The following is a 22,805-nucleotide window of genomic DNA, read 5'->3' as shown; positions in this document are numbered from 1 at the left end:
CTATATAAAAATTCCCAAGTCAGCATGGGAGAAAGTTCTAGATTGGCTCTGGAGATCTAGCAATTAAAATAACTATGGCAGAATGGACAGAAACAATGAGCCAGTCTTCCTCAATAGAACTGAATAGATCACATCCAACACAGGTTTATGCTATGGGTTTATTATCCACATATACAGCACAAAATGGGTCTTGAAAATTACCCTTTTTGTTAGTCAGCCAATACCGAATACATCACATGTTTAATAAACATTTTGCTCTGGATATTGGAACTTATTCACTAATCAGATTCTCCATATTGAATGCTGACTGATCTCTTATCTGTCCACACTGATGGTATATTTTGAGCATTGGATCCTATGGATCCTATCAATCCTATGGATCCACCAGAACATGGGAGGATGGGTCTACTCAAGGTAGATTTTGGCCTACCAACAGAAGAGCACATGCTGGATTTTATCTTAGCTTAGGACTGGATACAGAGAGAGTGTGGCAATTTTACAGTCAGACCATCACCCCCTTCATATTAGGATCAAAACCTAGATTAACATTAAATTTAAAGGACTAAAGGACCTGTTTCATTAGTCCAATCTCACAAAATGATGGACCTAATACATTTTCAGTACACTAAGGGATATGACTATTGAGCTGTTGGACTATGCCAATGGCCTAGAAGGACATTATGATGATGATAGTTATTGAAAAACTGGCTCTTGAATATTCCTTCCCTCTGCATCATCCTCACAGGTCACCTTGGTATTGATATAATCATTGTAACAAATGAAACAACCACAAAAGATACTAGAGTACCATAAGCTGTTCTATCCCACCTACTCATATCCTTGAGTGGTAAAGAAGTAAGCCTTCCTAACCCCACTAGCAAGGATGGTGGAAAATGCCCCCCTTGACGCTGTTCAATGCATGGCCCTTCTAAAAAAGTTGCCATTTTCATCAGAACTCATTCATTATTGGCTTTCTGTTTCTCAGTGTGGCAGGATATGACAGCATATTTATTTCCATAGATATCTGTATTGTGCATATCACTTTCTTTCAGTGGTGTCTATTATAGAGTACAAATATTCATTTTATAACTGATGTGTTTTGGGTCCAATTCCATCTGCTTAGCCCAGTCTTCTAGTACCTCCAAATTATGAAAATGTGATGATACTGTGAGAGACCTCAAATGGGAATATGAAGAAACAAAGCTCCTGTATGTGCAGAATTTGCCAATAGGATGACCGGAAATCAAATATGAATACAGTGGACTGAAAATTCTAGCTCTTATTTTTTTAAAAAAAGTACTTTATTCAAATCTGAAATTTTTACAGATATCTGACAGCATAGCCTAAGCCAAAATTTAAAAAGGGCTACAATAACTTCATGGGAGATTTCTGAAAAGTTGCACATAGAAATCCTATGTCTACATCAGGATTATTTCTCCCCATAAAAGTGGTAAACACCTGTTCACATCTGGGATTTTAATAGTTTCTTCAATGAAGTTGTATCCGCTATTGTTCTGCTGCATTCCTTCAAAAGCAACAAGATGAAGTCACAGTAGAAAATTGATGCACCAGACACATTCCAGATGTTCCTTTGGGCTTTCTTCAATCATTTAAAAATTTTCTCTTTTCTTTCAAAAAGATCCATGTGTGTTGATTTACATTATATATATATACACACACACACACACACACACACCCCATGAGAAGTGTGCTAGGTAGTTTATAATCCTGCACATACGTACACCAGAATAGAAACAATGGAGAGACATTAACCTTCATGACTGTACTTTAACTAAACAATGGGTTAAACTCAAGCCCAGGAGAACCAGTTTCCCAACCTCTCTTCAGGGATCTGGCGGTTGGAGAGTAGAAATTCCCAAACAGGACAAAGAAGTCAAGGTGTTGATACTAACCTTTTCAAAACCTCAGAGGCTGGGTGTGTCTGGCAGAGAGACTCACAAAGCAAAATAGGAAGCTTTTGGGTAGGAGTGAGAAAGTGGCTGGACCAGCCAAAGTCAGAGAAGGCTAGTGGGGAGAGAAGGATCCATGTTTCAGAACACAAGCTATGCACTACATCAGAAGGATCCTGAATAACCCAGATGACTCTGACCCCAGCCCAAAGAATGCTCTGGACTGGTGGGGAAACTGAAGCAGGGAACTGCACATAGGGTTTATTATTTTTGTATAGGTCTGTGTATCTCTCATCTGATTCACTAAAGAGCAATATTAGAATCCTGTTCAAATTGTCTGTATGTTGTATGTTACCACATGCCCTTGAAAAGTTAAGTTGTGGACCCAGAACACCCAGACAGCTGGAGTTCTGGGAGAGCATGGGGGGACCCTGAGTGGTAAGTACTGGTCCTAGGGGCTTGGCAGTGGGTCACATGGTCACAGCTCTCAAGATTGGGCTGCTAGACACAGGGTCTGTCCCAATGAGTGTGTGCCTAGAGGCCCCAAGACAGCTGCGTTGCAAGGACTTCCTTAGGGCTCGCCTCCAGGGGCTTAAAGCACCCAGGATTCAAAGGTTGGATCTCCTCACAGCAGTCTGGCAAATGACCAACAGGAGGCACTCAACTGGGTCTGTGACATAGGGATTGGTGATGATGCATGCTCTTCTAGAATATCAAGTTCAACTACACTCAGATCTCAGAAGACCACGAAATGAAGACCTAAGATAACGCCACGCCGACAATGGAATCTTAAGTCTGCCCTCTTTGAGTCATGATGCAACACACGGCTAACACACACATACTAGCATTTTACCCTTATAGATGCTGCAGAGTACACAAGCACTGTATGACGGTGTCGCACATCTTCTCTTTGCTAAGGCAAAACTAAGGTTCAGGTCAGGCATAACAAACAACAGCTACCTATACCTGGCCTACAGTTAAGCAATGACCCTACTCCACACAAACCACCCCGGACTTGCTACATATTACCTCCCCTTCACCCTTGCTCTGAGAATTTGTTCTGAGACACTAAGCCCTAGAGACCACTGTCTCGTACACCATCACACTGCTGACAATTCCCATAAAAAGACCACTGTGCATTGCTACTGACACAGCCTACTGAAACGAGGCATATTTGATCCTTCGAAGTATACATCCACCTCTCATTATATCACAGTAACAACTATGCCAACCTGCTCCAACTAATCCCTCCAGCATTCAGTGCAGCTAAACCTAATGCTACAAAGGCAGTTGGAGTGAATGCTGGAATTCAAATCTGTGGAACAAAACACAACACAAACAGCAGCACATTCTCTTAGTCCTTCCCCATTTCTACTTATTATGGCACCACAATTACTGAACCATTCCCAGTGGCTATTGCCAGCTCCAAGAGGCAGAGTTAAGGTTCCATTGTGGAGGTGACATGGTACCTTAACTCTTCATTTCTGAGTTTTCAGAAGTTTGAGGATAGCTGAACCAAACAAAGGCACCAACCAAATAACAATACTGTAATGTTGCAGTAAGTTTAATCAATAACAAATACAATTTTCTAAATTTTATATGTATATATATAAAATGTTTATTTTTTTGAAAATTCCATGGTGCTGAATCCATTGGTGATTTGTGGAAGTGTAGCACTCCACATATGCACACCAATATGTAGGGCTGGGGCCCAAAACAACAAAAACAAAAAAACCCAAAAAATGTAGGCCGTCACTCCATCCCGAAATCATCACATTTTGCCACGTGGCATATGCTATATCAAGCATCTTCCCCCAGAGCACACCACCACTTAGGAACATCCAAACTAATTAAAAATTAAGTAGACCTGTTCAAAAATGGAATATATGTCCCAATGGAAATTCCAATATTTCAAAATTTGTTTTCATCCCAAAGTGGAACAAAATATAGAAATATCTGAATTATTGTAGAATGAAAAGTTCCATATATTTTGGGTTGAAACTTTTTGTTTTTACATATTTGATCTCAACAAAACATTTAGACATTCCTGAATCAAAATGTTTTGTTTAGGCTCAGTTCAACATTAAAATGCACACACCTGAGTTGCCACTATGCTTCACTGAAGCTGTGGTTTGGGCACCTCATACCTTCATTCTCATCCATGGGCAGGCTCTCTTATCAGACTATCTCAGACTATATTGATTTGGTTCAACCAACTGAAGTGTTTTGATTCAAGACAATAGTAAAATACTTTGTTTAGATTTTCCCAATAGAAAATTGAAAAAAAAAATTAGGAAAACTTAAATTTTCCCAAAACAAATTTTGATTTTGAGGAAAGCATCTTTTTCATTGAAAAACATTTCAACAGAAAATTCCTGACCAGTTGTAAAATGAAATCAAACCTTACCTGTATTTTTCATACTTTTAAAGTCTGCATAACAATGTTTCTTTCTGATAGATATTATTTAACAATTTTTTTAGTACACAAAATTTAAAGAAATAAAAACAAATGCAGGCGACTACATTTCAATTTATGTAAAGCTAATTTGGCATGGCTCTGAAGTCAGGTCAAGATGCAATCTCGTTTAGGCCTGGTCCACACAAAAGCTTGCACCAGGTTAACTAAAGGTAGAATTTTAAACCAATACAATTTTGCATGTGCGGGCTTGTCTACACTACAAAGTTAAATCAACATAAGAGACCTTACGTTGACTTAAGTATCGAGGTGTACACACTGCAGTGCTCCTCCCGCTGGTTTTACTCTCCTGCTATAATGACATAAAAAAACCACCTCGACAAGAGGTGTAGCACTTAGGGTGACACCATTGGAGCAATACAGTTTCAGTGTTAACACTGTGTTGCTTATATCGCCCTAGACAGGAGTTGTCTAGGAGTTGTCCCACAATGTGCAGCATGACGGCTCTCGTCACCAGTTTGAACTCTGCTGCTTTACAGCCAGGTACACAGGCATGCACCCCTCCCCTTTTAAAGCCCCAGAAGTTTTGAAATTGCTCTTCCTGTTTGCTCGGCATGGAGAGCTCACATAGCATTTGCCTAGCTGAGCATGCCAGCTCCACGCAGCAAATGCGCTTCTGCCTGGAGTACACAGGCGGTGGTGGATCTCCTGGCTCTGTGGGGAGAGGAGGCTGTGCAGGCACAGCTCTGCTCCAGCTGTAGGAACTTGCTTGGGGCCTGGAGGAGAAGGGCTATGATAGGGACATGCAGCAGTGCTGTATAAAAAATCAGAGAGCTGAGGCAGGCATAGCAGAAAGGAAGGGAGGATATATCACTTCTACCAGGAGGGGACTGGGGTCAGGGTGGTGGTATATGGGTGGGGGGCTGGTCAGGGGAGCAGTCAGGCTGGAGGCCGTGGGAGAATATGGGAGCTGGGGCAAGGGAGGGTGTGGGTATATGGGAGGGAGAAGCAGTCAGGATGGGGGCTGTGGGGGAAGGTGGAGGGTGGGGTCAGGATGGTGGTATATGGGTGGAGGACTGGGCGAGGGACACTCAGGGTGGGGATCAGGGTGCTTAGCCTCAGGTTGTGGGGAAAAAGGCCATGGTTTTAAAGAAGAATGAAAAGAAATAGAATTTAATCTTTCCCTGGATAAGTAAAAACAGATACCACTGCCATTCACTTTTTCATATAGATGTAAACTGTGCAGGGTTAAATTATTGATGGAGGATGGGAAATTGGTAAAATTTTTGTACACCTATTGTAGATTATTCATTAAAGAAAAGAGATTTACTTTTCCTGAGGAAGGTTTTTGTATTAAAATAAATTCCAGTTTTCAAGACATCTTTACTTTAGTAAACACATTAAGTTAAAATAAATTGCAGCATTACATGGCTCTGTATAGTATTATTAAAAGCGAGTCAGTGTCATATGGACCAATACTGTATTTCCATTACATTGCACATATTCAGAATTGGATACTTCTGTTATCTGGGCAATATGATTTGGGTCTCTACCTCCACCGTGATCACAGATGCACAGCGCTATACTTTTCACTCTCATCTCTGTTAAAGGAAGGAAGGAGGTATCTCAAAAGCAAACAGTTTTCAGAAAAAAACTGGACCAGTGCGTCCAATTACAAGAATCTCTGTCTTTCCACTGCACCTGTAGTTATTTTTGCTCCGATACGCTCTTTTGAATTTATTGCCGCAATTCTGTATTGAAGTAGTAGTACTGAAATGTATTTACAACAGAATTCATAAGAGCTAGTAGCTGCAGAAAAATCATAAGCAAAGAGGATCAAATCCTTTCCTCTTTTCACAGGTGCACAACTCCTGATATAAAGAGAAATCACTGTAGGGAGGCAGAGGGAGAGAATCACAAGGGAGTTCTCTGTACACCTCATACTGTGCTGCATGTGAGTTACAACACACTACAACAAATCATTAGATAAAAATGTAAATAATCTCTATTTGAAACAAGGCGAGGGATTTCCAGTAGAGATAAGGAGGTTTTAGTACCGTTATACAAGGCACTGCTGAGACCTCACCTGGAATACTGTGTGCAGTTCTGGTCTCCCATGTTTAAGAAGGATGAATTCAGACTGGAACAGGTACAGAGAAGGGCTACTAGGATGATTCGAGGAATGGAAAACCTGTCTTATGAAAGGAGACTCAAGGAGCTTGGCTTGTTTAGCCTAAGTAAAAGAAGGTTGAGGGGAGATATGATTGCTCTCTATAAATATAACAGAGGGATAAATACCGGAGAGGGAGAGGAATTATTTAAGCTCAGTACCATTGTGGACACAAGAACAAATGGATATAAACTGGTCATTGGGAAGTTTAGACTTGAAATTAGATGAAGGTTTCTAACAATCAGAGGAGTGAATTTTTGGAATAGCCTTCCAAGGGAAGCAGTGGGGGCAAAAGACCTATCTGGCTTTAAGATTAAACTCGATAAGTTTATGGAGGAGATGGTATGATGGGATAACATGATTTTGGCAATTAATTGATCTTTAACTATTCATGGTAAATAGGCCCAATGGCCTGTGATGGGATGTTAGATGGGGTGGGATCTGAGTTACTACAGAAAATTCTTTCCTGGGTATCTGGCCGGTGAATCTTGCCCATATGCTCAGGGTTTAGCTGATCGCCATATTTGGGGTCGGGAAGGAATTTTCCTTCAGGGCAGATTGGAAGAGGCCCTGGAGGTTTTTCGCCTTCCTCTGTAGCATGAGGCACGGGTCACTTGCTGGAGGATTCTCTGCTCCTTCAAGTCTTTAAACCACGATTTGAGGACTTCAATAGCTCAGACATAGGTAAGAGGTTTTTCGCAGGAGTGGGTGGGTGAGATTCTGTGGCCTGCGTTGTGCAGGAGGTCAGACTAGATGATCATGATCTGACCTATGAATCTATAAGTTAATCATATGTTTGAGGTTTGTTTTAATTGTGGCTGAAACCTTCTCCAATCATACAAAGCTTAATTAGAAAAGAAAAAGCATTCCAGGACCTCCTTACACTCTCCCCACCCCTATTCCATGTATCTTCTGGGGCCGCAGCCGTACCCAAGGCACTCCATTCCACAGGAGATTAAACACGACAGCCGCACATACACCCAGCTGTGAGAACCTCGTTGGTGTACATGCTCGTGAATTCCCTATTCCTTCCCCTTTAAAGATACTTTCCCGTGCATGTATGAAGGTTACCTCAGCATTACATAGGTATGTTTCCATGGTTGTGGAATAAAAATCTACTTATGGAAACTGAATTTATCTTCAAATTCTCCATCATTGGGTGGCTGCTCCTAATATTCACCAACAATAGGTGCATGTGCATTGTTATAGTCGGGCACACAGAGCAATCATTTCAAGGTTCACAGCATAGTGCAAACAAACAATGCCAGGGTCAGCACACTATAGCAACACACATTACTGTGGCTCATTTGTTAAAACGCTCCTTCAGGGCTTCCCTCCCCTGAAGAGCCCCTCTGTTAAGTTCCTCTTATAGCCTTGTGTTCATAATGCACAGCACAATACTGAAGAGCAATGCAGGATCCGTGCTTTCTGACAGAGATGGCTGGTTCACAAGTTACCAGTGCAGTTGAAAAGCAGCTGGAATGATGGGATTGAGAACCCTGCATCATGTGACGCTGAACCTGCCTTCATTGTAAACCCTTCCCAAAACACCCAGTAGGCCAGTTGCACAGTGGAATAGCTACCAACAGTGCACTGCTCTCTGTGCTGATGCAAGAGCTGCTACTGTGGATGCGTTCCACCAACACAAGAAGCATAGCGTGAACATGAAACAGCAGATTCTTTACACCAGTGGCTGTACATCAGTGTAACTTAAGTCAACTTAACTTTGTAGCAGTGTCGCTGAAAGCCAGCAAAACTATCCCCAAACTTTTTACCTTATGCCCCCCTTCTGCCTCCCAGAGCTGAGGTTGGGAGCAGGGCTGTGTCTCCAGGAGGGGGGGATATGGACAGGGGTAAGGGAGCCGAGGCTGGGGCCACAGCGGGGGGCAGGCACGGGGCAAGTAGCAGAGCCCAGCAAGTAGGACCAGCAGCCGGGACCCTGCATGTATGGCCAGGTGTGGAGCCGGCAGCCAGGACTCTGCATGCGGGGCTGGGCGCGGGACCAGCAGCTGGGATCACGTGTGAGCAGCTGGGAGCGGAACCCTGGGTGTGGGACCAGCAGCCAGGACCCCTCGTGCGGGGCTGGGAGCAGAACCCCAGGCATGGGGCCAGCAGCTGGGATCCCATGTGTGCAGCCGGGAGCGGGGCTGGCAGCTGGGACCCCACATACACAACTGGCAGCTGGGACACCACATAAAACCTGGGGGTGCTGCAGCACCCCCTGCACCTTTACTTCCCACACCTATGCTTTATAGTGTGGACATTGTCAACTACTTCCATGATTTTACTATGTGTAAGTACTGAGAAATAGCAAAGGTTAAATCTTACCATTCCAAGACCACATTCCGTCCCATCAGCCAATGGCATATGCTGAGTACGACAGCCCTTGTGAATTCCTTCAGCACTTGTGCACCATAAGCGTTTGCATTGTTTCTGAAAAGAAAACAAAATTTCAGTTCCTTTGCTACACCTGTAACATCATTTTGTTCAATAGCCTACATATTAATTACATTTCTCTTACCACATGCACCTTGTAATATTTGCAAATAGGAGAATTCTAAAAGCTATCATTAAAATATTTTTCACAAATGATACTCCTTATAAAATAAGAGAAGAGATTCTGCATAAGGAAAAACAAGTAATATGGAATATTTTGATTGGACTCACTGGATTAGCAAAATCAGTCAACTTCACATCATAACTTGGTATTTTATAAAAAAATTAGAGGTTCAGGTTATTTACTACATATCATAAGGTCTGAATATAATCACCCTGTAAAGCCATTAACTGCTATTTCCACATAGTGGTACCAATGTATTGACAATGGTTCAAATTTCAAAAGTGCCTTAGTGAGCCTAAATCCCACTGAAAATCACGAAGGCACTTTTGAAAACTTTATTCAATGTGATTTCACAGATGCAATATACAGTACTGTAACAGTTCTGTCAAAACTGCAGACTCAATTCTCAGCTGCCACCAAACTAGGGTTAGATGTCCCCAAGGGGATGAACAGGAAAAGATGGCTTTAACCACATTTGTGGCTCCTCAATCTAATTCAACCTCTGGTGTAAATTATCATTGATTACAATGAAGTTATTGCACATTTGGCATTGAGTGTTAAAAAATATTGAGTGGTTTTCACAGTAAGAGAGTATATGAGTCACACTATACATTTGTGAATGAGAAAGCCTAAAAATTAAATGGTTATAGGGTGTTTAATTTTATAGATTAAATATAGTTAAATAGAAGTTATAAGATTTTTTAAAATTAATATTCTATACAGTACTATACTGCAAAAGAGGGTTTCAAGTTTCTAGACTTTCCACCTCAGATCTGCTTGGGTACGTGGAACATAGAACCTGGTCCAAAATTAGGGTGACCAGATGTCCCGATTTTATAGGGACAGTCCCGATATTTCTTATATAGGCTCCTATTACCCCCCCACCTCCATCCCGATTTTTCACACCTGCTGTCCAAAATCCAAAATCCCACAATGTCCATGGAAAGACTTCCATTGATTTCAGTAGGATTTGGATCAGGGCAATAGAAAGGAAACTGAATACCCTAATTCTGTCAGTAAAACTGACTGTTCCAAGAATTAACCAATAGTTCATCTAAAAAATAATAATAATAGAAAGAGTCTGTCTTCCTAATTACTACTGCATAGTATAAAAGTTATATTCTCCAGCTGGACTGACAACTTAGAAAAATATATCAAAATCACGGGGCAATCAGTGTTGAACATCGCTACCTTTGAGTATACAAATCCTGACCTCTTAAATTATTCCACACTCACTATGGGCCAGATTCTGATTCCCTGCCTTACAATGAATAGCAATTTACTCCAAAAATATTCCCACTGAAGTTTGCCTAAATCAGATCCTATGTTAATTGTCATATCTAATTAGTTCCAACAGGTAATGCTAATAAAATATTCTTCTGCAGGTGGAAGCAAAGCCTTTATGGCATATTGGCAGTGCTTGCTCTTTAATTATTAGCACTGAATGAATCCATCATGACATTTTAAAGTTTGTACAGACATCCAACAACCAAAATTCCATTTTTTATTTATCAAGTTGTGTATAGCTTTGTTTCCAGTTCACTGTTCTGCTATTAAGAAACTGCTGACCTTGACCTGTAGGTTAAGCTTATCATGAAAGCTATTCTAAGCACTGCAATTCTAACAGGCATGAGTTATAAAATAAAGAAAAGAACCCCTTCTCATTCATTTCAGCATGTATATGAATTACTTATTTAATGTAAAAATTAAGCCTACTTTTTAAAACCAAACCCACAATTAAGAACAAAAACTGTGTAGTGACTAGGTTATTGTATGGATAACGTAAAAATGAATAATTATTGAATACATTTGTAAGACAATAAGAGAAAAATACTGAAGTCAGAATACATCTGTATAAATTCAGGTTTCCAGCAACAACCACTTCATGCATAAATGCACAGATCTAAATCACCTTATTCCACTTACTCTTCAACGCCACATAAAACTCTCCTAGCACTTTGAACTACCAAGCTTTCCACTGAAGTTTCTTGTCCTCTACCATGCTAATTTTTTAAACTCTTCCACATGCTCAAGGGGAAAAAAAATACATTTGTTTAAGGATAAAGAGTCTGTGGGATTTCATTTCAATTTTGAAGAAACTGCAAATAGTATTTTTCAAAAATTGTTAAATAAATGTTAAAGATGGTTTCCTGTGTTGTGAGGCTTACCAGATAGGGGCATACTTGTGACCCAGGACCAAACATAAGTTCACACTGCTTGTTGACATCATACATTGATCCAGGCAGCTGTGATGAAAGATCATATATTCTTCCACTTGGTTTGTCGAGAAGGCATTCCCCATAACCAGTACTGTTATAAAATTAACAAAATGTAAATAAATTGTTTTTATTGAACTTTTACAAAATATACAACTTTGGAGATAATCCCACTTTGTGATTATATTACAAAATGTAAAACACTAATTAACTGATTGTTGGGAGTTATGCATATGTAAATACTGTAAGATCTGCCCCCCACAAAGTAAGCTGTGGGTTTGCACGTATATTTAGCTTTGCACATATACTTAGCTTCACAACTGCCTTTCTAAAATACCACATCAGAGCAACAACAAACATAAAACTTCCAAAATAAACCACAAGAGATAGACAGCTGTTACGACAATTTAGGACAATCACCACTATAATTATGCAGCAAAGCAATATGCATTTTTTGTAATATAAAAGAAAATTATAGAGGTTTCTATTTATTTTCAACTGTCTCATGCAAACTGTTTACAGTAATTGATATTTTAGATGCTGATCTACAAGTTTGCATATTAAAATGAAAATTGCAGGCATGGATGAAAAATTCCCCTATTTGATTCTTCTTAAGATTATCTTACAATTAATTCATCAACAACGCTCTCTTTTGTGCATTTTTGAGAAAATGAGAATTGAAAAAATTGTCATAGCAAAGGAAAAGATCAAAAGGTCTTGACTCAGGAAAAATCTAATTATAACCAGCATTCCTCATTTTAAAAAGAAGCTTTTCATAAAAAGAAGAGGGTGTGCATTTTGATCTAGATACACCATGTTAAATATATTGATGTACTTGATTGTGTTGCCAAGGCTCTGATCCTAAAAAGACTGAAGCATGTCCTTAACTTAACACATTGTGAGTAGTTCAGTTGAAGTCATGAGACTACTTACAGTAAGTAAAGGTAAGCACCTGCATCAGTCTTTGGAGGATTGAGGACTACTTTTCTAAGAATGAATATTAAAATATTAAACTGTTCAGTAATTGAAAAGCAAATCCATGGCAATATAGCATATGACAAATACAAAGGAACACAGAGTGCTTTTAAAATAGCATACAGTTATATTTAAGCAATGTTTTGTAAACAGTTTCAAGAGACGACAATTGAAAAAACAGACTACATTATATTGATACTTACTCAAGAAATTCAGTGATATATTTTTGACTGCATTTTGACCAGGTCCATGGACTTGTGTGATAATTTAAAGTTGGGGCCATTACATGGTACTGATATTTTATTCCAGCTTCTTTACACTTAAAACTATCGTCATGGGGTATATTAAATCTAAAAGATAAACAAACACACTCCAAAACAAATTCAGCAAAAATTCATTTTAAGTTTACTTTATTACATCACCAAAAGTTCAAGTCTTAAGTTTCAAAATGCCTTTCGTGTATAACAGGACTCATCTGTAATTGTGGCTCTCTGCTAATATGGTGATAGATGCCCTAGAAATGCCTTAGACAGATTCTGTAGCATCTTTTATCCAAAAGGATCCTAAAATATATTAATTCTTACAATTGTTCGGAAAAAATGAATATCTAAAAAAATGTAGTTGTATATTTTCACGCTATGACCAAATTCTACCTTTAAATATTCAAATGAGGCTCCAGCTGTCTTACTAAAAACACACAAAAACTTACACCTTGTATTGCTCTATTTCTTTTAACATAAAAGTGTGTACAAATCTTCTTATGAATGGGGTTTCACTATGCATTCATCTTCCACCTATACTTTCAGTTTTTCATTTATACTTACGATCAAGTATGAGTCTATCAATTCATTTTTATCTGCAATGAGAATTATTCTGAATATTCAGTCCAATGTAGTCTTTCTCAGTTTGTTTTTTTTTTACTATGTATAATATACATGTAGATAAAATTAGTTATAGAGATTAGTATTACATTCTCAGAGAAAGAACCACTCTGAGATTTTCAAGGCTAACTGGCATAAGTGCTTGAACTAGGGATGCTGCCGCACCCCCTGGCTTGAAGTGGTTTCCATCACATACAAGGTTTACAGTTTGGTTCAATGGCTCTCAGCACCCCCACCATGCAAATTGTTCCAGCACCCCTGCTAAATGGGGATTAATTTCACTATAAGCTATGTGGCTAAACACCCTACTTGGCTTTGAAAATGTCAACCTCTTTGGAACATGTAGTTTTAGACAAACGGTTTATCCAACATACTGTACTATACATTAATAAATAGGATACACATAATATATGCTCCTGTACACACACCTTAATTGTGACTACTAAATACACAAATTACATAAAGCCCAGCATTATTATATTTATGCAACCAGCAAAGTGCAATATTTTGCTCTTTGCGTTGAAGCATTGTTACATGTGGCATGCATCTAAGTGAACATGAAAGGCATATCCAATTCACAAGCTGGCTTCTAGGCTGTGAAATGCCATCATCACCTAAACTGTGGCATGCCTCACAGACCCAGAGCATGACACACCTTTTACTTCAATGATAGGCATGCCACTTACCATGTGTTGTCCTTGTCTTCCTCTCATATTTTTAATAAGATATTTTTATTTGGTTGTGTATTCCTATGGTGCTCTAAAATGGCGAACACACTTAAGAATATTTCTAAGTTATATTAAAAACTTGGTATTTATTTAAACTGAGGTTATTTATTAAAGCTAGATTGTGGTTGGGGTAATAAAGCTACCCTGGGAGGTGGGTGGGTGCAGGAGGTACCCATCCCAAGCTCCCTGAATGCAGTGTTTGATCTGTTCCGATCACAGCTCTGGGCACAAGGGACAAACAGGGGCTTTTGCAGCCAATGCTCCCCACGCCCACTGTGAGCAGGTGGATGGGGAGTGACAGAGCCACAGTTTTATTCTGGAAGACGTGCTTCAGTCAAACGCAAGGTATTGGTCTCAATACAGGGGTAACTGGGTGAAATTTAATGGCCAGTAACATCCTGGAAGTCACACAATATGATATCATGGTCCCCTCTGGCCTTAAACTATGAATCTATTACCCCTACCTGTTGGCCAGCAGAGGTGGCAAGATGCAAGGGGGCAGGGAGAATGTTGTGTCCTGTAAAGGTCTTTATCGATTACTTCCTCACAGAGCAAGAAGGAACGCCAGGGGAAATGGGACATATATATAAAAATAAAAAAAAGAAATCAAAACATTTATTCCATTGGAAAATATATACTTACACATGCCCAAGTTCATGTGCTACAGTAAATGCAGCACTTAATCCATTTTCTTCACTTATAGAACAGCTGCGCAGTGGGTCACACATTGTACCTAATTCCGCTAAACCTGAAAAAAAATGAATTTTTATATAAAAGCCTAACAGTAAAATATTCATGTAGAAGTACTGACTATATAAATGAATATTAAGGGAGTACATGTTCAAAGTGATGCCTAACGGATACAGCCAGAGGCACACAAATTAAGCACCTACCTTGATCCAGAAAATCATTCCCAGAATATATACCAAGGCAAGGTTACATTACCAAGGATGCAATACCATAAAGGTTGACTTTCTAAGATGCACATTGTAAACTTTACATTTACAGTATGATTTCCTCATATCTGTAATACAATTCTCTTACAAGTTCTCTTAAAAATATTATACTGATTTAACAAAGTAGCTTACCTAGAGTATCACACTTCTCTCTAGCTCTGCAGATATCTTCCCTTGAAGAAAAAGATGTTATTTGAAACTATTATAATATCCAAAAGAGAATCCAAAATTGTATTCCAAACAACAAAAAACACAGAGGACCAGATCTCGAGCTGGTATAAACAGATGTAACTGTATTGACTTCAATTGAGCTACACTGATTTAAACCAGATATGGATTTGATGCATAATTTTTAATATTTAAATGTACAGAACAGTTTTAAATTCTTGTGAACAAGTTAATTTAAACTCAACAGACTTAGCCCACACTATCACTGTCTCTCAAACTTGCACTGCACAAGAAGCCTAAATGCTACATCCCAGATCCCCAAAGATACTTAGGTAACTGAATCCTGTTTTTAGGTGCTGCAGCAACCCACAGAATTCCCATTGTTTGGCTGCTGCCTTACCCCATAGGCATCTAAACTCACTCAGTGCCTAAGTTTTTGTAGTAAAAGTTCCCTAGGTGCCTACATATCTGCCTCTGAGCTTGCGCACTGCAGCCTCACTCTAGGCCTCTGGGCACCCACCTCCTGCCTAAGAGCCAAAGTGATCCACGAGCTGGGGAAAGACAGGTGGTCACCTGCCTAAGTTTGCATGTGGACCCAGTCCAGTAGGCATGCTTAGAGGCCACCTAACTGCTCACAAAACAACTTGCGGGAGAGGGGGAGGACAGAAGGTGGATCTGCCTTATAATCTTTAGCCCAGTGGTAAAAGAATTCACTAGGATTTGGGAAACCACCAGTTCAAGTCCTCCCCACCCATCTGACAGGGAGGGATTTGAACAGAACCATCTACCTCTCAAGTGAGTGTCCTAATCTATGGGCTATAAAGTCATCCCCACTCTGTCTTTGCCCCCAGATAACATTTAATTATTCAATTATTTAATTAAACTGGAACAACTTCAATAGGACAGATTGAGGGAAACCCACACCAGAATATTCTATGGACTACTGATTAGGCCACTCACCTGAAAAATAAGAGACTCCTGTTCAAATCTCTTCCCCTCATCAGGCAGAGGGAGGAATTGAGCTAGTGGTCTCACACATTCCGGGTGAGTGCGCCATCCACTGGGATAAAAGTTATGAGAGTTTCCTCCAGTTGTTTTGTGTGGAATTAGGCAGCCTCTGAGTACACCTACTGGACTGGGCTCCACATACAACTTAGGCAGAAGAGCGCCTATTAGGGTGACCAGCTGTCTGGTTTTTGCCAGGAACCGTGGCCAATGGGAGCTGCGGGGGCAGTGCCTGCAGGTGAGAGCAGCGTGCAGAGCCGCCTGTAGTACCTCCACCTAGGAGCCGGACCTCCTGGCTGCTTCCGGGGCACAGTGCAGTCTGTGGTGCCAGGACATGCAGGAAGCCTGCCTTAGCGCCACCTGCTGCGCCACTGACCGGGAGCCACCGGAGGTAAGTCCGCGCCCAACCCCGAGCCCCAGCTCTGAAACCCCCCCACAAACCTGGAGCCCCCTCCTGCACCCCAAGCCCCTCATCCTCTGCCCCACCCCAGGGCCTGCACCCCCAGACCAGAGCCCTGACCCCCTCCCGCACACCAACCCCCTGCTGCAGCCCAGAGCCCCCTCCCACACCCTGAAACTCTCTGCCCCACCCCCAGCCCGGAGCCCCCCCCACACCCCAAACCCCTCATCCATGGCCCCACCCCAGAGCCTGCACCCCCACATGGAGCCCTTACCCCCCACTGCACCGCAACCCCCTGTCTCAACCCGCAGCCCCCTCCCGCACCCTGATCCCCTCATCCCCAGCCCCACCCCAGACCCCCAGCCAGAGCCCACACCCCCTCCCATACCCTGAACCCCTCATTTCTGGCCCCACCCTGGAGCCCACATTCCCAGTTAGAGCCCTCACCCCCTCCCGCACCCTAACCGCCTGCCCCAGGGCAGTGAAAGTGAGTGAGGGTAGGGGAGAGAGAGCCATCAAGGGAGAGGGAATGTAGTGAACGGGGGGCAGGACCTCAGGGAAAGGGCAGGACAGGGGGCGGAGCCTCTGGGAAGGGGCAGGGCTAGGGTGTTCAGTTTTGTGGGATTAGAACGTTGGCAACCCTAATGCCTATCTTCCCCCATTTTGTGGATCGCGAGCAGAGCTAGGCATCTCTCTGCAGCCCAAATTGAGACACTGAACTCCATAAGATGGGCAGGGTGGGTCTTGAATACACCTCCTTCTTCTTGGGTCTCCCATTTACTGGGTTAGGCAGTTCTCCACCTAGCATGCTGGCTTTGTGGATCACATTCTAAGGTGCCTATCCTTAGATTCCCATTCATTGTATAGGAGGCTAGGGGCCTAACTCCAGTTCTATGGATCACAGTGTTGTTCCTGTGGTTTTCTAGGGGGCTAAAAGTTAGGTGTCATGACACTCAGCATCACAATGCCTAACTCCCTTTTGTGGATCTCAGCTTATGCTATTTCTCTGGCGGGTTCACAATGCACAGCAAGCATAGAAATGCTGCTGAAAATTGTGCAGTATTGTTCTGGAAATTTGAAACTGCCCTAAGCAGAGGAACCAACAACACTGCTGAAATTAAAAAAATAAAATTCAGGACAAGATCTAAATGCAGCTTATTTTTTTTTTTCAGTGGATATAAAACAAGGTTTAAATATCAGAGAAACTGAAAGAGAAAGAACAATTAGGGAGGGTATATCTTTTATGCTTGAACACCAGAAAGACCAAGAGAAGTGGAGACAGGAGGAATATATATTAAATCTAATGCTTTCCCCCCTATAAAGTATTAATTTTGTAAACTGCTGTTCAAAAGTAGACCATCATTAAGTCAGTGCAATGGATTCCATTAACATTATTGCTTTGGTACAGCACCCTAGCACTGACTGAACTGTACTGGTACAATGGATAGAACCTTCATTTCACCAGATCACAATTTCAGGGGTGATCCTACTCCCACTGACTTTAATGGGAACTCAATCAGCTGGTCTGTTACCAACACAACATTGTCACTGTAATTTTTCATGCATTGTTTCTCTGTGGTCTCAGGATACCACTGCACTTGAGCTGAAGATAGTATCCAGCTCAGGTAGATATATGCACGCTAACTCTGATGGAGCTACCATGCTAAAAACAGAAGCATAGCCGCAGAGCTGCAGGCAGCGGAATGGGCTAGCCATCAGAGTAAGTATTGAGAGTCCCTGGCAAGACTGTACTTGGGCAGCTAGCCAACCCTACCACCTGCACCATCATGGATACACTTCTATTTTTAGTGTGCTAGCTCACTCAAACTAGAGTGTATACATCTACCTGAGTTGGAAACTACACCTTCAACTCAAGTATAGATGTATCTTCGGAGTACAAAACATTTAATTTTATTCCACTATTGATTTCTTCATTTACTTTAATTAACTTTGAAATATTTCAGTGCAACAGTTAAAAATAATGTCAGAAACAAACTGTTACTTGTCTGACATAGTTCAATAAATGTGACTATTTCAGAGGCTGTACCTTGTAATGAGAACAGCGGTATCATGATGAGAAGGGTGAGTATCATCCAGAATGTTCTGTGTTTGTTGCCATAAACAAAAATTACGAAGCGTGGTAGCTGCATTAAAATTGATGGCTGGTCCTTCCTGTACAGGAAATTGCCAAGACACAACAAAGACTGTAAAACTCATTCACTTGCAATATTTCAGTCATGTGGTATCCAATTCTGCAAGCTGATCTGTGTGGGTGAACAGCATGCGGGGAATCAATAGGGCTCTATGCAGGAGTCCACCCACACAGATTAATTTGCAGGATCAGAGCCGTAACGTGGCCAGTAATCAGACAGACAGTAACGTAACCAGTCTTTTAAATCAGTAAGTATAACCCTGTGTCATATACTGATTACAAAGTCGCTGTGAGAAAAATATTTATAACAAAATAAATCAACATAAAAATATTTTTAAAAATTCAGATCTATGTTATGCACACTATCTTGGACTGATATAATTTATAACATCTAATTTGTCATGTTTATTTTTTTAATTTCACTCAAGTTTGGACAATGAAACACATGGGTCTTATGGTAAATATCATTTCCTCCTTCTTATACACAGCTGCAATGCTGCTATAATTGAGGCCAGATTATCTTGTGCTACTGACAGACCACAGACGACAACTAGGGAAGGAGGAACAGTTTGTAAGATTCACTTTGTGGCATTTTCAGCAGATTGTATGAGGGGAGGGGATACCATCTCCCATGCACCCTGCAAAACAAAAGATCTCAGGGGATCCATCAGCAGCTAGGGCCTCCATACTGCCACCCTGTCGCACGACCCCTTACAGAACTCCCTCATTCCTCTGGCAACATGGTATTAATGAAGCTGCACCCAGGAGACTTATCCTGCAAGTAGCTGCCCTATAAGCCCTTATGAGGGTCTGACTTAAAGGCCATTTAAGTCATGGGAATTCCTAAAAGGAAGGATGGGAGGAGTTCCACAATAAAAATAAACCTGCAGTAAACCTCTCTGTGTGTATAAACTAATTCCACTTGGGGCTATAGTTAACCCTGACACCTACATTCTTTCTCTGTTTTGTTTGGTTTTGGTGGAGGGTCTTTTGTTTGGGAGGTTTGTTTGTTTTTATATCAACAAAGTGATGGTCATAGTAAAGGTAAGTATAACTGACCTTAACATTTAAAAAACAAACTGTTTTTGTTGAAATTATTTTATTTTAAAAAATTAGCATGCAAACAAATCTTTTGTGCCTAATCTGCTGGAAAATATCCTATTAATCAATATATTTTTTTTACCTGTTCATTGTGAATTACAATTAGTTTTACAATCATTATATTTATGAGATTTCCAATACTTGAGTCTTTGTAGATTGCTGCAACCTAGAGAGAAAAAGGTAGTAGGATTAGACTGCTAAAACCATATGGCAAACTTGAGATCTCTGAGTATTTTCATACTCAGTTATTTAGTTAAATTTTTATATTCAGTTATAAGAATGCAAATACCACATTGGTTACCAGAAGATGGACAGACTGTACTCAGTTACACCTTTTACAATCTGTCATTTGTTCACTATAACGGAATATACTTGTTTACTACCACAATAATTAACCCTGAATAAGACTAAGATCAAATGGACTCTCCACAGATATGACAGAGACAAGGTAGGTACTGGACTGACTTCTGTAGATGGAAAGTACAAGCTTTCAAGCTACACAGAGCTCTTCTTTAGGTTTGGGGAAGGAAGAATAGTGTTTGAGCTAAATATAAGTTGGAACAGACTGTTAAGCAGAAGGGTTAACATGTTGGAGGCGGTCACTTGAAATGAAGTGGGAAATTGGATTAGATTATTATGCACAGAGGGTCTGAAATGGGCAATTTAGGGCACCAGGCACTGTGGTGTGTTACAAATTGTTGTAATGAACCAGAAAACCAGTGTCTCTGTTAAGTTTATGGCTTTTAGTGTCTAGCAGAGTTATGAATTAAAATTCCCAAGTTCGGCTTTTGAAGGTGTTGTGCAGGTTTCCCCTGAGGACAGGTATTGCAAGATCAGATATGGAGAGATCATTTTGTGAAAAGTAAAGGAGTACTTGTGGCACCTTAGAGACTAACAAATTTATTTGAGCATAAGCTTTCGTGAGCTACAGCTCACTTCATTGGATGCATTCAGTGGAAAAGGTTCACCCACAGGTGATGTTTGTCTTTTGTCATTTTTCTGTGTGAGTTCCTTCGAGAGTGTAGTGATTGTTCCATTTCACTCACACAGTTGCTGGGGCATTTGATGCACTGGATAAGGTACATCACAAGTTGTGACAAGCATGTGAAGGACCCATAAATCTTGAAAGGTGTGTTGTGGGGGTACTGATCATCAGAGCAGTGGAGATATGTCCACAAGTTTTGCATCTATTGTTCTGGCAGTGTCTGGTGCTGCTTTGAGCTGGTGTGTCCTGGTCTATGGGGAGCTTGCTTCGGATGATGATCTTGGTGAGGTTGGGGGGTTATTTGAAGGCCAGAGGAGGAAGTTTGGGAAAGATTTCTTTTAGGGTGTGGTACCCTGAAAGAAATCTTTCCCAAATTCCAATATAACAGTCAGCCTACATAGATCCCTTTGAAAGACCAGGGAATAACACAGCAGGGACTGAGACACACCATTGAAGGTAATGGAAGCTTTGCCACTGACTTTAGTGGGAGCAGAACCAAACTCTAAGAGACTAGTTTCGCAACATGCCTCAAAACTGTACCAAATATTTTGCAGAAGATATTTTCTGCACACGCAAAACCTACATTTGCATAAGCAAAGAGGCATTTCTGCACATAAATCAGGTAGCTAGATCACAGCGCTCACTGGCTAAACCCATGGACCAGGGTGAAGCCACAGTGAAAGCTTACCCTTCATGTAGAAAAGTAACTGTGTGTGAGGGATCGCAGGTCTCAAACACAGACCTATAAGTCTCCAAGCAGTGCCTAGACCACAACTGCCACAAGACAGCTCTCCAGAACCATTAGGGATAGGTGCTAGCAGAACTCTGGAGCACCAGATGCTCTGCCTATGAAGCTCCTGATTGGAGCAGACATCCAGCCCTACCGATTGGCCCACACTACCTAAGCCAGGAGGCGGCACAGGAAGTTGTCTAAGCAACTGAATGAACTCCTAATCAGCAGACGTACAGGACCCAAAGCCCCAACTCTGGTTTGATCCTGGCATTGTTACCTGACTCCAGTTTGATCCTTGATACTGCTACTAATTCTGATTTTTGGCTTCACCCCCAGCACTGTTCCCTGGTTCCTGACTCTGACTTGACCCTGGGCATGGCTATCTGACTCCAGTCCTGACCCTCAGCATGAGTCCTGATCCCCCCACTCTGGCCCCAACCCTTGGCATGATCCTGACCCTGTCTCTGGCTCTGACTCTGGCTTTGGTTGCTGGCTTCTGACCCTGACTCTGACCACTAGGCCTGACCGCCAACACCCCTGTCCCTAAACTGTGCCTCTTCAAGACGTGTTGTCTACATGGATGCCACTCTTTGTGTATGTACATCCCATGTGCATTAGATTGGCTTCTTTTGGCCAGAAGTGTCCATCGGAGCTGCACCTGTGCCCTAGATACCCTCACATCCCACACCACCCCAGTATAAAAGGGAGGCAAGTCCAACCATTTTCAGTTCCTTCACCAATACCCAACCCCAATGTGGGAAGGAATATATAGTAGCAGGAAAGGAGGGTGGGTTGTGGCATCCATGTGGACAACACATCTTAAAGAATGACATTTATTCTAAGGTACTTAAGTAACCATTCTTTTTTCTTCAAGTGATTGTCCACATGGATTCAATTCTTGGTGACTAACAAGCAGTAGTCTGATTGCTTGGAGATGGGTACTAAGAGTCCTGCCTAAACAATGATTGCAGGACAGCCCTACCAACATGGGCATCCTATTTGGAAGTTCTGACCAAAACATTAGGGTCTCGTAAATGTGAGGACCAAGCTTAATGTATTTGCCTTACAAGCATCAGGAATAGAGGCATTCTTCAAATACACAGAGGTTGCCTGACCTCTAGTGGAATGAGATATAATGTGTCCCAGTGGATCCAACTTGGGCAGCTCATAACATGTTCTTATGTAGTTGGACACCCATTTTGATAGATTTCTGTGAAGATACTGCCTGATACTTAACTCTATCAGTAAAGGCCACAAAGGCAGATCTTCAAAGGCATTTAGGCTCCTAACTTCCAGTGAAATCAATGGAAGTTAAAAATCTAGACACCTCTGAGAATCTGGGCCAGTCTAGGTGTGTTTCTAAATAATTTTGTCTTGGTTAGACAGTATGACAATGCCCTTACCACATCAAGTGTATGAACTTTAGCTTCCGCTGGGATTGGGTGAGAC

The 22,805-nt window shown here is 41.3% G+C and overlaps 1 protein-coding gene across 4 annotated transcripts in view; it reads right to left on the bottom strand.

The window, feature by feature from the left end:
* Positions 1 to 22,805, bottom strand: part of ADAMTS20 (ADAM metallopeptidase with thrombospondin type 1 motif 20) — a 174,393-nt gene that overhangs the window by 103,485 nt on the left and 48,103 nt on the right. For all 4 annotated transcript variants that reach the window (XM_007061782.3, XM_043548992.1, XM_043548987.1 and 1 more), the window contains exons 5-11: positions 19,721 to 19,804; positions 18,433 to 18,557; positions 14,945 to 14,985; positions 14,499 to 14,604; positions 12,451 to 12,597; positions 11,225 to 11,366; positions 8,825 to 8,929 (exon numbers count right to left, since the gene is read on the bottom strand). In XM_007061782.3, the coding sequence (XP_007061844.3) occupies positions 8,825 to 8,929; positions 11,225 to 11,366; positions 12,451 to 12,597; positions 14,499 to 14,604; positions 14,945 to 14,985; positions 18,433 to 18,557; positions 19,721 to 19,804 (750 nt within the window). The remainder of the gene's footprint in view (positions 1 to 8,824; positions 8,930 to 11,224; positions 11,367 to 12,450; positions 12,598 to 14,498; positions 14,605 to 14,944; positions 14,986 to 18,432; positions 18,558 to 19,720; positions 19,805 to 22,805) is intronic.

The sequence above is a fragment of the Chelonia mydas genome, chromosome 1, assembly GCF_015237465.2.
Source record: "Chelonia mydas isolate rCheMyd1 chromosome 1, rCheMyd1.pri.v2, whole genome shotgun sequence".
Lineage (NCBI taxonomy): Eukaryota > Metazoa > Chordata > Testudines > Cheloniidae > Chelonia > Chelonia mydas.
Note: the sequence above shows the minus strand (reverse complement) of the source record. Positions and strands in the feature narration are given on the sequence as shown.